Below are 15,716 nucleotides of genomic sequence, written 5' to 3'. Positions count from 1 at the left end.
GTAATAGTGTGTTAAGCTGTGGTCAGAGACAAGCTTGCAAAGGAAAGAATATTGAAAAAATGCATGCAGGAGATTGGCTGCACTTGTCACAGTGAGAACACTGTTGGAAACATAGTTTTTATAGCAAAAGAAAATATTTTATACAGTTGAAAAATAGGGTTGAAGAAAAAGATTAAGATGTATTTATTTTATTTATTTATTTGTAGCATTTGTATCCCACATTTGCCCACCAATTCGCAGGCTCAATGTGGCTTACATTTGCCGTCATGGCGATTGCCATTTCCGGGTAGCAAGGTTACAAAAGGTGTTGCATTAAAGTCCATACATACATGGTAGAGAAGAATACGTTATGGTAATGCATATTGGTTCTTAAGTGAAAGATTGGATTGTGACATTCATCGACTATAGATAACTTATCTTCCACATAATGATTAAAGTATTAGAGCTTGATCATTGATAGTAAAGAGGTTGATCAGTCAATTGAAGTTCGGTTTTTCTAATTTATTTGCAGTCATTATTTAGTATTGAGGATGGATGTTATTGGTATGCCTTCTTGAACAAATCAGTTTTCAGTAGTTTTCGGAAGATAGTTAGGTCTTGCGTTGTTTTTATTGCCTTCGGTAGTGCATTCCATAGTTGCGTGCAGATGTAGGAGAAGCTGGTTGCGTATATGGATTTATATTTCAGCCCTTTGCAGTTAGGGTAGTGGAGATTGAGGAATGAGCGTGCTGATCTTTTTGCGTTCCTAGTAGGTAAGTCTATAAGGTCTAGCATATAGGCCGGGGCTTCCCCGTGAATGATTTTGTGGACCAGGGTGCAAACTTTAAACACAATTCGTTCTTTTAGTGGTAGCCAGTGCAGTTTTTCTCTTAGGAGTTTGGCACGTTCGTGTTTCGCTTTCCCAAATATAAGTCTGGTTGCTGTGTTTTGATCGGTTTGGAGCTTCTTAATGATTTGTTCTTTGCATCAGGCATAAATGGCATTGCAATAATCTAGATGGCTTAGCACCATTGATTGTACTAGGCTGCGGAATACTTCTTTTGGGGAAAAAAGGTTTAATCCTTTTTAGCTTCCACATTGAGTAAAACATTTTCTTTGCTGTATTTTTCGCATGGTCTTAGAGTGTAAGATTTCGGTCAATTGTGACTCCCAGTATTTTCAGACTGTCTGAGACCGGAAGGGCGTACTCTGGGGTGTTTATGGTATTGGGTTGTGATGTGTGTGAGAGTGCTGTGTTGAAAACGGTGCATTACAGTCATAGGAGCTAACTTTTCAGTATTATTGGGGGTGCTAAGCCCAATGGAAATAATCCCTTCCTGGACACATACAAGGAATTCTTTCAATATTGGGGGTGCTCAAGCACCCTTAGCACTCACAGAGCTGGTTCCTATCATTACAGTAATCCGAGTGATAAGGATGGAAGAGTATGTGGCATTCTGTGGTTCAACCAGTCAACGCCGACCTTTTTTAAGATTGAACCACGGAACGCCACATTGAATTGCAACACTAAATAGAGTGGATGAGAAAGCACTTAAGTCCCCTGAAGAAGCAAGCACAAGTGAAACGGAGAGCCCCGTTGGGCAAACAAAAGCTAAGTGCCTTTGAATATTTGAATGTCATACATGAACAATTTGTATAGATAAACATGGAAATAATATTATATAAAAAAGATATAAAAAAAGTCATAAAGATTACAGAAAAGAGGACGTTAATGACCAAAGATAAGAACGGAATCCACACAAAGCCGGCATAGAGAAAATTTGGTCTGCTGCCGAGCATGGATTGTTGAGGTCATCCCTTCCTCAAATTACAATTAAAGGGATTCTCGCTGCGAGGACAAGGTTATGAAAATTTCAGCTTATTATTATGTACTCCAAGTTGTGCCCCATTTATAGAGTAGAGGTTAGAGCTGATTTTCAACCAAACTGTGGATGCAAGAATTTACACCAACTGAAACTTGGTGTAAATCCTGGTGTGTAAGGTGCATATCCCCGGTATACAGTAATACTGCTCAGATGTTTAGTGGATGCTCCTGACCCGTTCATGCTGCTCCCATGGCCTCACACTCCCATTTGAATGAAGTATTATAAAATTTGCGCTGGATCTTTATAGAATAGCGCCTAGCAAGATGCATATGGAAATCATAATTGAAGTCAATTGAGTGCAATAATTGATGTGTATTGATAGTTAATGGCTCATTACTCAAGTTATGTGCACAACTTAAATTTTGTGTGCCATATATAGAAAAGACAAACACAAAAGCTTTGGAAGAGAAGGGACAGAGAAAAGAGTAAAAACTGAAATACCTGAGTTTTATCTGTAGATGACTTCCTGAAAATATAATTTCAATTTGGAATTATTTTCTTGCATAAAGAATAACTATATTTTCTGTAAACTTCTAGGATAAAGTTTAAAGCTAGTATTTGATGTGTTGCTTGTATTTAGATTTGTACACTGGATCCAGTTAGGCTAGAGAAACAAAAGTGAATTGAGTTTATATGGTTAAAGAAAAGTTTGTTTTAGAAGTGTAAACATTTTATTCTTAAACCATTTGAATGTGAGCTGCAAGGATTCATAAATGGCGTAGTCGACAGGATAGAATTTTGACTTTGTGACCCCCCCCCTCCCCCATTTTTACAAAAGTAGTGATCTATTTCTCACCTTTTTCTAATGAATGCTTTTACTTTTTTTTTTCCACTTTCTTTCAGAACAATGACTTGCTCTGGACCGATTACCATCAGAAGCTGGTTGACCAGGCTCTTCTAACAATGGACACTTACTTGGGCCAGTTCCCAGACATCAAAGTATGGCATTATTTACTTCCTCGATCTTAGATGAACCTGTTTTATTTAAATTACTGTAGTGCTGTGATACACATCAGAGCTGGTATTGCATGGGGGGAAATGTCGTTGTTGAATGACATAGAAACAGCACATATAGGCTTATTCTATAAAGTATGTCTAAATTTAGGCATAGTTTTTAGAATATGCCTAAATTTGCATGTGGATTATTGAACATGCCGAGCGCCCGTCCGCGTGACTAAATTAGGCACGGATTGGGTGTATTCTATAACAGCGTGCATAGTTTTAGAAACGCCCATGACCCGCCCATTCCATGCCCCCTTTTCAACTATGCAACTTAGAATTTGAACGCATCACGCTACAGAATATGATTGTGCGTATAAATTCTATTTAATGCCAATTAGTGCCAATAATTGCTTGTTAAGTGGCAGTTATTGGCGCTGATTGGCTTGTTAACAAATTAAATTGTGCGTGGAAATCTGGAATATGACCGGATTTGCGAGCGCAACTTAAGTCACGCTATATAGAATCTGGGGGATAGGGGATAATTTTATAGGGCATTTTCATGTATATATACCTATACTAACGTAGAATGCCACTTATAAATTATCCCGCATGTACAAGTTTGGCTGACTGCAAGCAGTGACGTAGCTATGTGGGGCCATGGGGGCCTGGGCCCCCATAGATTTGGCCCTGGACCCCCCTGCCGACGACCCTTTGACCCCCCCCGCCACCAACCCTCCCCCGCCGTCGCCTACCTTTGTTGTACATGCAGGACGTCAGACTCACAGAAACAGAACAAAGCCTTGCAGACCAGCCAGCGAGGTCCTCTTCTTCCGGCGCAAGGCTTCGTTCTGTTTCTGTGAGTCTGACGTCCTGCATGTACTACACTGTAGTTTCATCGCATGCCCCCTAGTCCTAGTATTTTTGGAAAACGTGAGCAGACGTTTCACATCCACCTGTTCCACTCTACTCATTATTTTATATACCTCTATAAAATAATGAGTAGCAAATGCATTTGAAAGATAAAGTGGTCTTTCAGTCATAAGAATTGCTCATAAATCTCATAACACTGCTACTGAAGGTATAGCATGCATTATTTGAAAGTTGATAAGTAATCATTGCCACAGTAGCAGTTCAGTGACTCTATAGTACTTTCAAATTTTTTTTTGTATGGCCAATGACGAACAGAGGATCGTGTAAAGATCCGTTTCAGCTTTCTTAGACTGTATTGATCCAGGAGCTCTGTGAGGCCATTTTTTCCTTCGGCATAAGTATTTAGTCACCATTTCAGTTTATACGCATTTTTAACACGTGGGAAATACTGTTTATTTATATCTAGCGATTGTTTGTCCCACACCCTAATATAATTGTATTTACTGTTTAAAGACAGCACAGGTTGCCTATGTGCCTTTATAAATCTTAAAATACGGGCTTTCTTGACCACCTGACCTAGGCAACCTGGTATAAAATTACCCTCCACATGGGTAACATTCCCTAATCCATAAGTACATAAGTATTGCCATACTGGGACAGACCAAAGGTCCATCAAGCCCAGCATCCTGTTTCCAGCAGTGGCCAATCCAGGTCACAAATACCTGGAAAGATCCCCCCAAAAGTACAAAACATTTTATGCTGCTTATCCCAGAAATAGTGGATTTAATAATGATCTATGGAATTTTTTCTTTAGGAAGCCATCCAAATCTTTTTAAAACTCCGCTAAGCTAACCGCCTTTACCACATTTTCTGGCAACGAATTCCCCTCCAGAGTTACTCATTCAGCTGCCTTGGTTTGAAATAAAAACACTTGTGTGGTTGGCACCATCTTTGCCCTCATAAGTATGTTTTGAATATTAAGCTCCAGAGGCTTCCAAGAAGTTGCAATTTTAAGACCATTGCAAATTTAAGGGTGCAGCAATTTAAACCATTTTCTCTTCCTTTCTTTTCGTTTCTCTTCCCTCTCCAAGTCCCGCATTGCTAAACGAGGCCGGAAGCTTGTAGATTACGACAGTGCAAGACACCACTATGAATCCCTCCAGAATGCAAAAAAGAAGGATGAAGCCAAAATCGCAAAGGTAAATACTTCTGCTTAAATGTTCTGAGGAGAGCCGTCGGAGGCATTCTGCTGCTCTGCTTTCTTATAACAGTGAAGAGTTAAGTAGAGCAAGAATGTGTAAAAAAAAAAAAAAAAAAAAAGTTAACCAACAGGCCAGGGCAAAAACCCCCCACGTGCGTAACAGCAGTCGAAACCAGGAAGTAGGGGTAGCCCAAGAAGACTCGCCAGCCAAAGGTTGATTGAAGTAACTTTATTTGCACCAAATGCATACACACATTTGGTGCAAATAAAGTTACTTCAATCAACCTTTGGCTGGTGAGTCTTCTTGGTCCACCCCTACTTCCTGGTTTCGAGTGAAAAAAAAACAAACCCAAAATACCTAGCCCAAGTGTGTGTATGCAATTTGACATGTCACACTGGTGGTGGTGAACCCAGTATTCAGGACACATCCAATCAATCAGAATTTCGAGAGATCTGCATGCACTGCCTCTGCTGTATGCAGGAAATCGCGTACATTTCATGGGACATGCTGTATACCAGACTGCCTGAGTGTGTCCCCAGGACTGGATTGACATCCACGTGTTAAATGGCCATTGAAATTCCCTAAGAACTCTGAACACTTAAGATTCAGGAGAAATTTCCATTGTACAGTGCGTGTCTAATGCTGCAGAAATCGCCACATAAATCCTGTAAGGATGGTGGGCGGTGAGCATCACTGAGGTCACTTTTGTAAAAAGTTATCAGAACTGTTGATGAACTTTATATAATGAAGATATACTGAGTGAGAAATCGAAGTGGCAGTGACTGAGATATATCTATGAGAAGGGAGGTTGAAAGGATTGGAACTGGATGTTAAGAAGCGTTTGTTGTTATACTTTGGGATCCAGTACAAAGACCAGAAAGTGTGCTAGTAAAATGAGTTGTAATGCAGAAACAGTCTGTGCATGTGTGTGTTTATTTTTTTTTTTTAGTGCCGAAGATATTGGTGGTTCACTGACCTCCTTAGCTAATTTAAGACTTTGCTCCTCTGACACTGTGTAGCACTTAGAAGTCTGTTCTGTCTGCATTTTACTGATATATTTCCATTATGGATTTGCATTCACTTATTTTCATTTTACAGTCCAAGCATAACTTGTTTCCACTTTTAGTTGTTTCCAGGCTGGTTGTATCGCAGTGTCCCCCCTGCCCCCTCCCCTTCTCGGCGGCCCTGACTCTGTGCGCTGAGCGTGCAAGGCACATACCTACGTGTATTCAGTTATAGACTTGCCCTTTATGAACCTCTGAGAATTCAGTAACTCTCCCCTGAATCCTGGTGAAACTCAAAAGAGAATTCATTAACTCTGCCCTCAGTCCTGGGTCTCAACCCAATACTGTCCCAATCCAGATCACTAAAACAGAGTGCCTGTTTTTTTTTTTTTTTTTTTGGAAACTGAGAACAAGCTTCTCTTAGTCATCCACTTGTTCACCTCCACAAAATTATCTACTTCCTTTTCAGGTGATTTCCCCAACAGGACCAGAACCTGAATATCATCTGTGCAAATGTGGCTTAAAAAACCCCCCCCAAATGACCTAATCAAAACTCTCAAAGGGAATAAAGAGTACATAAGTACATAAGTACATAAGTAGTGCCATACTGGGAAAGACCAAAGGTCCATCTAGCCCAGCATCCTGTCACCGACAGTGGCCAATCCAGGTCAAGGGCACCTGGCACGCTCCCCAAACGTAAAAACATTCCAGACAAGTTATACCTAAAAATGCGGAATTTTTCCAAGTCCATTTAATAGCGGTCTATGGACTTGTCCTTTAGGAATCTATCTAACCCCTTTTTAAACTCCGTCAAGCTAACCGCCCGTACCACGTTCTCCGGCAACGAATTCCAGAGTCTAATTACACGTTGGGTGAAGAAAAATTTTCTCCGATTCGTTTTAAATTTACCACACTGTAGCTTCAACTCATGCCCTCTAGTCCTAGTATTTTTGGATAGCGTGAACAGTCGCTTCACATCCACCCGATCCATTCCACTCATTATTTTATACACTTCTATCATATCTCCCCTCAGCCGTCTCTTCTCCAAGCTGAAAAGCCCTAGCCTTCTCAGCCTCTCTTCATAGGAAAGTCGTCCCATCCCCACTATCATTTTCGTCGCCCTTCGCTGTACCTTTTCCAATTCTACTAAATAAAAGTGGGGGAAGGGAAGAGCCCAGAGGTGCTCCACAGCTGGATCGAAAATTCCCATAAAACCCCATTTACCTGAGCTTTCTGTTCCCTTCTAAAAAAGTTTCCAGCCCAACTATGTCCTGTGATGGGGAAATGCCACAGATTACTGCAATGCAAGGTGTGATGTGCTATGTTGTGTGCATCTCGGTGACCACTGGTTCTGTCTAAAGATGCGTCCCTTGGGGGGAGGGACCCCAGTTGTGGTATTATGTGCTGTAACTAACCTTTCTTCTGTGTTGTACTTTGCAGCTGGACTGTTCATAATCACGGGGGGCTGTTTGCCTGGAAATCTAATTATGCCCTGGCATGCTTCACCGTGCTGTTGACTGATTCTCCTTTCTTTGTACCCTGTGGTCTGGTCTTGGCTTGGAATTTGCTCACTGGGAAATGTCTCTCACACTGTCTTTCTCTCTCATTTTGTCTTGTTTCTTTGAACAATGCATTCAGCCTGTGTCACTGCTGGAGAAAGCCGCTCCTCAGTGGTGCCAAGGGAAACTCCAGGCTCATCTGGTTGCACAAACTAACCTGCTTCGAAACCAGGTGATTGCTGGTTTACACCCTGACCTAGCCTTAGTCTTAACCCAAAGCCTGAGCCTAACTTTAGTCTTAGCTCTAACTGTACTCTAGCTTGAAGTCTAACTCTAACCCTGCATGCGTTGTTATGGCTCTGTTTCTGCATTGCTAATGCCCCTGGTGCAAAGATTTGGTGACTGTGTTCTCTCCAAGCATCTCTGCAGTAGGATTCTACATACCTAAGCCAGGTTCTTAAACTGAGCCATATACTTTGGCTGTTTTTGATCTCTGTGGACCATCAGAAGATAGAGTAAGCCAGTGTTTCCCAAACTGTGTGCTGTGGCATCCTGGTGTGCCGTGGCAAATCTTGACCTCCCTCCCGCCGCTCACAATCCAGCATCGCTCCCTACTTTCCCCTCCCGCAGGTCTAGAATCTGCCACTTCCTGCTTCTTCCCCCCTCCCCCGCCGCCGCTGCAGTGCTTGCATCTTACATTTTTGGGCTGTCCGTGATTCACACAGGCACTGTGGGGACTTCCCTCTGCCGCGGCCGGCCCTTTCAGCAGAAAGTTGCATCAGAGAGGGCCGGACATGGCAGACTTGGAAGGTCCTGGAGTTCCTGCCTGTGTGAATCACAGATGGCCCAAAAATGTAAGCTGCTAGCACTTCAGCAGTGGGGGAAGAAGGAAGTGGCAGTGATCCTGAACCTGCAGGAAGGAAGGTAGCGAGCGATGCTGGATTTTTGGGAGGAGAGGGGCTGCAGGGAATGGTGTGCTGGACTTTCCGGGAAGAGGGGGCTGCAGGGAAAAGGAGACCCAGGTGGCCAATGGGGGAGGGTGTGGAGACCCATGTGGCCGGGGGTGGAGCAGTTTGCTGTGCAAAATTGCTCGGATACTAAGGGTGCCATGAACCGAAAAAGTTTGGGAACCCCTGGAGCAGGGGCGTAGCTACGTGGGGCCACGGAGGCATGGACCCCCCCGCCGCCAACCCTCCCCCATCGGGTACCTTTGCTGGCGGGGGTCCCCAACCCCCACCAACCGAAGTCCTCTTCTCCGGCACGGCTGCGTTGCTGATCTAAAAGCAAGGCTTCTGTTTCTGTGAGTCTGACGTCCTGCGCGTACAACGAACAACGTGCAGGACGTCAGACTCGCAGAAACAGAAGCCTTGCTTGCAGATCAGCAACACGGCCACACTGGAGTAGAGGACTTTGGATGGTAGGGGTTGGGGACCACCACCAGCAAAGGTACCCGACAGCGGGAAGGGGGGTCGAAAGGGTTGACGCTGGGGGGGGGGGGGGGATTCAAAGGTGGTGGTGGTGGTGGTGGTGGCGGTGGGGAGGGGGGGGGGTAAAATGTGCCCCCTCACCTCGGGCTCTGGACCCCCCTCCTGCCGAAGTCTGGCTACGCCCCTGCCCTGGAGTAAGCAGTTTCGTTGTCTGCAGTTTCCCGATGTTGCAGATCACTTTGAAACCTGGTGGGAAGGGCCAAGAAGGTAACTTTTTAAAATCTCTTCTTATCGATCGCTAGCATTTTAAATTTTATAAGATTCAAGTTTGTTTTAGTAGCTTGTTTTATCTATAGAATGAATTAAATAAGCACAAGACACTAATCGCACAGTTGTGTTTTTATGGTAATTAAATGATCATAGTCTGTGGTTAAATCAGAAGACCACAAAGGCTGTGGTCAGTTCTTTTTGCTGTGCCTCTTACCTCTGGGTCTTTCCCTTTTGCTAGAGGAGGTGGGGCAGAAATCCTGGCTTATATCGAATGGCTCATCTTTTGCTCTTCAGATACATCAGTAAAGCCACAGTAAAAAAAAAACAAAACAAACACCTAAAACAGATGGACTGATGCAGAAATCTTGTGCAAACGCTAGTGTAGGGTTGGCATGATGTCTACGAGCAATTTATGGGCAGGTGATGCAGAGAAGTGTTTTGCGCTGAAGATAACTGCAAATCTGTGCATAGGATAGAGAATGACATGGGGACAAAAGTTTGTCCCCATCCCCAACCTGTCCCCGTAGGTCAGTGGCAATCCTAGGTCGGCTGCCACCTGGGGCGGATCGCCACTGCGCACCCCCCCCCCCCCGGGTGCAGTGGCATCAAGCCCCCCCCTCCCCCCCCCCGATGCATTCTTGGCTGCTGGAGGGTGCAGAAAGCAGCCGTGCGCCTGTCGTCTCCGCTGGCTCCCTGCCCCCTCTGCCCCGGAACAGGAAGTAACCTGTTCCGGGGCAGAGGGAGCAGGGAACCAGCGGAGCCGACAGGCGCGTGGCTGCTCTCTGCACCCTCCAGCAGCGTGCACCTGGGGCGGACCGCTCCGCCCTTCCTACGCCACTGCCATGGGTCCTGTCTCTGTCCCTGCCCTGTCCCTGCAGGTTCTGCCCCCATCCCTGCCCCATCCCCATGGGCTCTGTCCTCATCTGCAGAAGCCTCAAACAATTATGATTTTATATTTAAATCTTTTAATTAAAGTATAAAAAGGAACAATGTGCTGTGCAACTATTGTGTATAAATTACAAATCGAAAACAATAATAAAAGTGAGCAGCTATAATAACCCTCCTCACCACCACCCTCTACCCTTCCATCCTTCCATCCCCAACAACAACTGATTTCTACTACCCCAAGGAATCCTAATTCACCCTGTTAAAATGTTCAGGGGTACAAAATACAACCCGTTCTGTATTCCTTAAAGGGGTGAAATACGCCCTATGAAGCACTGTTCTGATTTTTAAATCTGTGGATGAATAAGAAGTCATCAACCATCTCAGGATTCAGTCTAGCTCTCTTGTCTTCCACAGTCCTTCCTGGAATAGAAGGTGTCTTCTTAGAAGATGTGCTGGTAGCAGGATGTACAGGATCCCCCACGCAAATTTTGCTAGTTGTGGCCAGGCACGTTTGCTTGTTTTCCCCAAAAATAAAAATATTATCATCTGCATCAGTCAAACATAACTAATAGTTCAGTTCATTAACAGGCTTCAATGTAGAAAATGACACAGGGACAAAGTTTGCCCCGTCCTCATGGGCTCTGTCCCTATCCCTGCCCCATCCCTTTCGGCTCCCTCCCAATCCCCGTGGTCACTGCAGGTCCCCGTGTCATTCTCTAGATATGACACCAGCGCACAGAATAGGAAAATGGATGTTAGCTATTAGAAGTGTGTGGAAAACTATAAGGATGAACACAAGGCAGAAGTTTTAACGCCATGTAGAAGGGTTGATATAATCTTCTGCAGTGCTTTCTGTGAGGATATATAGCCCGTCTGTTCTTTTTGCTGGGTGCACAACAGTGCCTGCAACTTTTTAAGATAGAGCAGGAGGTGATGGTTCTGTGCACAGGTCTGAGTAGAAAAAAATGTTATCTTTACGTGTGCTGAAATGTTCTATATGTAAAATTGTAATCTTAAAAATTTTATGTACACTAAATTTTTCAGATGTCGCTATTAACCTGCAGAATAATATTCCAGCACATTCACAGACAACATGAACCAGGACTTCCATTTTGCTCAGAGATGCGCACAGTGCTAGCCGTCCTTGGCACAGAACCTTGTTCACATGCATGGGGTGCGCTAATCAGGGCAAGCACACAAGTTTTGTGTACTTCAAAATAACATAAGAGTAGCCATACTGGGTCATACCAGTGGTCCATCTAGCCCAGTATCCTGTTTTCCAAACAGTGGCCAAGCCAGGTCACAAGTACCTGGCAGAAACCCAGATCGTGGCAACATTCCATGTAGAACCCCAAAGAATAGCAAGATTCCGGAATCCTAAAGAGTGACAAGATTCCATGCAGAAAGAGTAGCAACATTCTATGTGAGCCCCAAAGAATAGCAAGATTTCCGGAATCCTAAAGAGTGACAAGATTCCACGCAGACACTCAACTAGTAGCAACATTCCACGTAGAACCCCAAAGAATAGCAAGGTTCTGGAATCCTAAAGAGTGACAAGATTCTACGCAGACACTCAAATAGTAGCAACATTCCACGTAGAACCCCAAAGAATAGCAAGGTTCTGGAATCCTAAAGAGTGACAAGATTCTACGCAGACACTCAAATAGTAGCAACATTCCACGTAGAACCCCAAAGAATAGCAAGGTTCTGGAATCCTAAAGAGTGACAAGATTCTACGCAGACACTCAAATAGTAGCAACATTCCATGTAGAACCCTAAAGAATAGCAAGATTCTGGAATCCTAAAGAGTGACAAGATTCCATGCAGAATCTCAGAGTAGCAACATTCCGTACTACAAATCCCAGGGCAATCAGTTGCTTCCCATGTTGCATACGATTAGTTTATTGCATTGGCAAGCAAAACTTTTACATTGTTAGAGGCTGTGCGCTCAGCCACCGAACTGCTGCTTTCTGCATCAGCCCCAGAATGATAAGACAGGATGGCTGTATGCCTTGTACTGCCTTATCACCACTGTACACCATTTATGCCATTAAAATATTGAGTTTAATGGTTTCCTGGGCACTGTGGGATTGTCTTGTTACCACTGTCATGTGCCGTACCCTTTAGCCAGTCAGAAGGCTGGATCCCATTGGCCTCTTTCAGTCTTGTCCTCTGTTTTTTGATCTTGGAGCGAACACTACTACCATGAGTCATTTTGTGGATTTTGAATGGGGGAAAGTCACACGACCGCTGTGCCACATCTACTGTGTATTTGGCTCTGTATTTCTCATACTTCTGAACTGGTAGAAAGGGGAGAAATAGATTTTGACAAACTACTAGATTGGGGGTGGGGGTGGGGGAATAACAGTGCTGCAGACTTTTTCCCCAAGGTCATCACTTAAATTTTACTTAGGATATCTGTACGCAGAGACGTGGAGTAGAAATTGAACCTCGGGCACGTGTCATAACTTTGGTCGGGAAGGGCAGCACTTCTGTCAGTGTGCCTTTTATAGACCAGAGCCTTCATAATTTTGCAGAGATGGGAGAAAACAGATGACAGAGCCAAGATTTAGCATAATTTGAAAGGCTTGGCTGCTTACTGAGTTTTGTCATATATGTGCACTGGCTGCGCGTGACTTTCCCCTCTTTGGTAATGTAAACAGCTGCTTATGCGTGCCTTCCTGTTCTAATGCACTGATGATAGTTGGCTAGCAATGCAATTCTTTGTTTGTATTATGTGGAGCAGGGGTCGGCATTGGAAGGGGGTTGCTGAGGGTTAAGCAAGGTTGCGAGTTGTTACAACATGAGCGTATCTCGGAACCCGATGCTACCTGTCGCAACTCTTGTGGTGAAATCTGAGAGGGTTTCTTTCTCAAACAATCTCAGCCTTGTGCACGCGTCACTTGGATTTTTCCTGTTCAGCTGTAATCTGGTTCGTATCAAAATCTGAGTATCTACGGTAGACTTGGCTTTTCAAGATTCAGCTTGACTTGAATTTTGAAATACATCAGCAAAGTAAAAGAGGAAAAACCAACCCCCTCTCAAATCAACCGACCAATGACAAAACAGAGGGAGAAAGCATCAATTGACATATGCGAGTCTTATTCTATTTACACTAAACTTCAACAAAAAGTTTTCAAGTGGAGATATCAGAATGAAGCATACAGCTACTTCAAGTCCGAGATTTTTTATCACAAGTTCAAATCATTTGTCAGTCCACCACCAAATTAAACTATTATATGAAACATTTATTATGTTTATTCAAAAATGACCATAAAACGTATATATTGTGTCCAAAAAATCACAGCCGGTAATCTTATCTTATATTTTTTGTACTTAAATGCAATAACTACTACTACTTAACATTTCTAGAGCGCTACTAGGGTTACGCAGCGCTGTACAAAATAAACAAAGAAGGACGGTCCCTGCTCAAATGAGCTTACAATCTAAAGAATGAAATGTCAAGTTGGGGCAGTCTAGATTTCCTGGGTAGAGGTGTAGAGGTTAGGTGCCGAAGGCGACATTGAAGAGGTGGGCTTTAAGCAGAGATTTGAAGATGGGCAGGGAGGGGGCCTGGCGTATGGGCTCGGGGAGTTTGTTCCACGCGTGGGTTAGTATATCTGTATTTCTCATTCCGGAATGGCGATCGCCATTACGGCATAATGTAAGCCACATTGAGCCTGCAAAAGGTGGGAAAATGTGGGATACAAATGCTGCAAATAATAATAAAAACATTTTTTACGGCAAAAATGTCACTTATAAGAATCCAGCGCTGAATGTCATATAACCTCCCAGTTCTCACATACGATAGCATTTTGGCAGTCAGCCTGCCTCTGGGGTTTGTTACAGACCAAAAAACTTGGGTATTTTATATCCAGCGATGTGCTTTTACTGTACATTTCTTAATCTATCAGACGAAAAAATGCCAGCCTTCAATGTGATCGGCTTGAAGTACACCAGTATATTTTTTGGTTTGTGACAAACCCCAGAGGCAGGTTGACTGCTGAAACAATGTGTTTTTTTTTTTCTGTGTGTACAGTATGTGTGTGTCGGGAGGTTACATAGGATTTGGTGCTGGATTCTTATATAAGTGATGCTTTTGCCTTAAAAAAAATGTTTTTGGATTATTGACTGTGATTTTTGGATACAATGTTTTTTTTCTTTTTTAAACTTTTATTGAAGAGAAAAAAAAAAGGGTGTGGGTTCAATATTTCCAATGCAAATTAAGTATAACCTTCAAGTTTACAAAAAAAAAAAAAAAGTGCATACAGAATCATAACAGATACAACCTTAAGTGCTAAATACCTCAACCCCAAACTAGAACCCCCCCCTTCCCGCCCCCTACCCTATTGCCATCCCCACAAAACCTTTAAGAATTCTGAAAGTGAGCCCATAGATCTGGAGCAGGGTCATAATGGCTCAGTCTCTTGTCCGTAAGGGATACAATGTTTGATGGACATTTTTGAATAAACGTAATAAATTAGTTTCATAAAATAGTTTAATTAGGTGGCGGAGGAGTGACAAATGATTTGAACTTGGGATAAAAGTCTCGGTCTTGAAGTTGCTGTGTGCCACAAGAGGTCCTAAGACTACTTATTTTATTCTGATGTTATCTCCTCGTGAAGATAACAAGTGTCTTCCCGTCTACCTGCGATGTTCGGAAGCAGTCAAGACAAAAGCAAGGAACTGAGATGCAGCTACTCTTGTTGAGGTTGATGAAACATCATGGGTCAGGCTGACGTGGATGTAAATGGGTTGGAATTATGGCAGACTAGGTCATACCAGTTCTGGTGCTGTTGGAATAGCAGTCAAGTTGGTTATACCTAGAGTTACGTGGATTAACCGGCTCACACAAACAAAAGGCACTAAGGCCAATCCTGTATGGGTCCAACACAGAGCCACAAAAAATGAAATATATATTCATATGGACTTCGGTGCTAATGTCTCCAAGAAGAAACACAATCCAATCCAGGGGCTACAGCTTTTAATAACGGGTCCAACAATTGTATAACAATGAAGAAAGTTTCCACTGATGTATACTCACCACAGCATGGAGAAAAATATAGGCCTTCACTAAAACAAAAAGTGGGTACTCCGCATTGAGTGCATGTGAGTTAAAGGTTTGCCTTGTATTCCAGTGGAGCGGAGTAGTGGCTTAGTGGTTAGATGCAGCGGGTTGTTGGCCTGGGGAACTGGGTTCAGTTCCTACTGCTGCCTAATGTTTGGGGCAGTGGGTTGAGATCCTGGGGAACTGGGTTTGATTCCTACTGCAGCTCCTGTGACTCTAGGCAAGTCAATCAACCCCCCATTGCTCTAGGTACAAATAATACTTAGATTGTGAGCCCATTTGGGACAGAAAGTACCTGTACAGATATTTGTGCGTGAACTGCTCTATACCAATGTGTTGGCTTGAGCAGTATATCAAATGCATCCAATAAATAAATAGTCCCACTGAACTAAAGACTGGATCAAATCATTGATTGTAGAGATGACATCCAGTCACTCAGACGTTCCAACTTGATAACGGTCCCTTGTTTCACTAGAGATGCCATCATGGTGAAATTAGGAGGAAGTTGCGTCAACATGAGCAACAGTGAATTTTAAATTAAACATGGTGGAACCTTTAGGTTTAAGTATTCACCTGGAATGGAATGCAGTTTATTAAGCAGAAAGTTATCTTGTTCTGAAACAATTTTTATAGTGACAAAATATTTTTTGTGGTTTATGTATAGTTTGACTGATGTGAGTC

General features: G+C 43.3%; 1 protein-coding gene across 7 annotated transcripts in view; it reads left to right on the top strand.

Annotated features, from left to right (window-relative positions):
• Positions 1-15,716, top strand: part of BIN1 (bridging integrator 1) — a 258,711-nt gene that overhangs the window by 178,628 nt on the left and 64,367 nt on the right. For all 7 annotated transcript variants that reach the window (XM_030210518.1, XM_030210517.1, XM_030210515.1 and 4 more), the window contains exons 5-6: positions 2,709-2,804; positions 4,769-4,876. In XM_030210518.1, the coding sequence (XP_030066378.1) occupies positions 2,709-2,804; positions 4,769-4,876 (204 nt within the window). The remainder of the gene's footprint in view (positions 1-2,708; positions 2,805-4,768; positions 4,877-15,716) is intronic.

This window comes from Microcaecilia unicolor, chromosome 7 (assembly GCF_901765095.1).
Source record: "Microcaecilia unicolor chromosome 7, aMicUni1.1, whole genome shotgun sequence".
Lineage (NCBI taxonomy): Eukaryota > Metazoa > Chordata > Amphibia > Gymnophiona > Siphonopidae > Microcaecilia > Microcaecilia unicolor.
The sequence above is the reverse complement of the archived record's forward strand: the minus strand, read 5'-3'. Positions and strand labels throughout refer to the sequence as shown.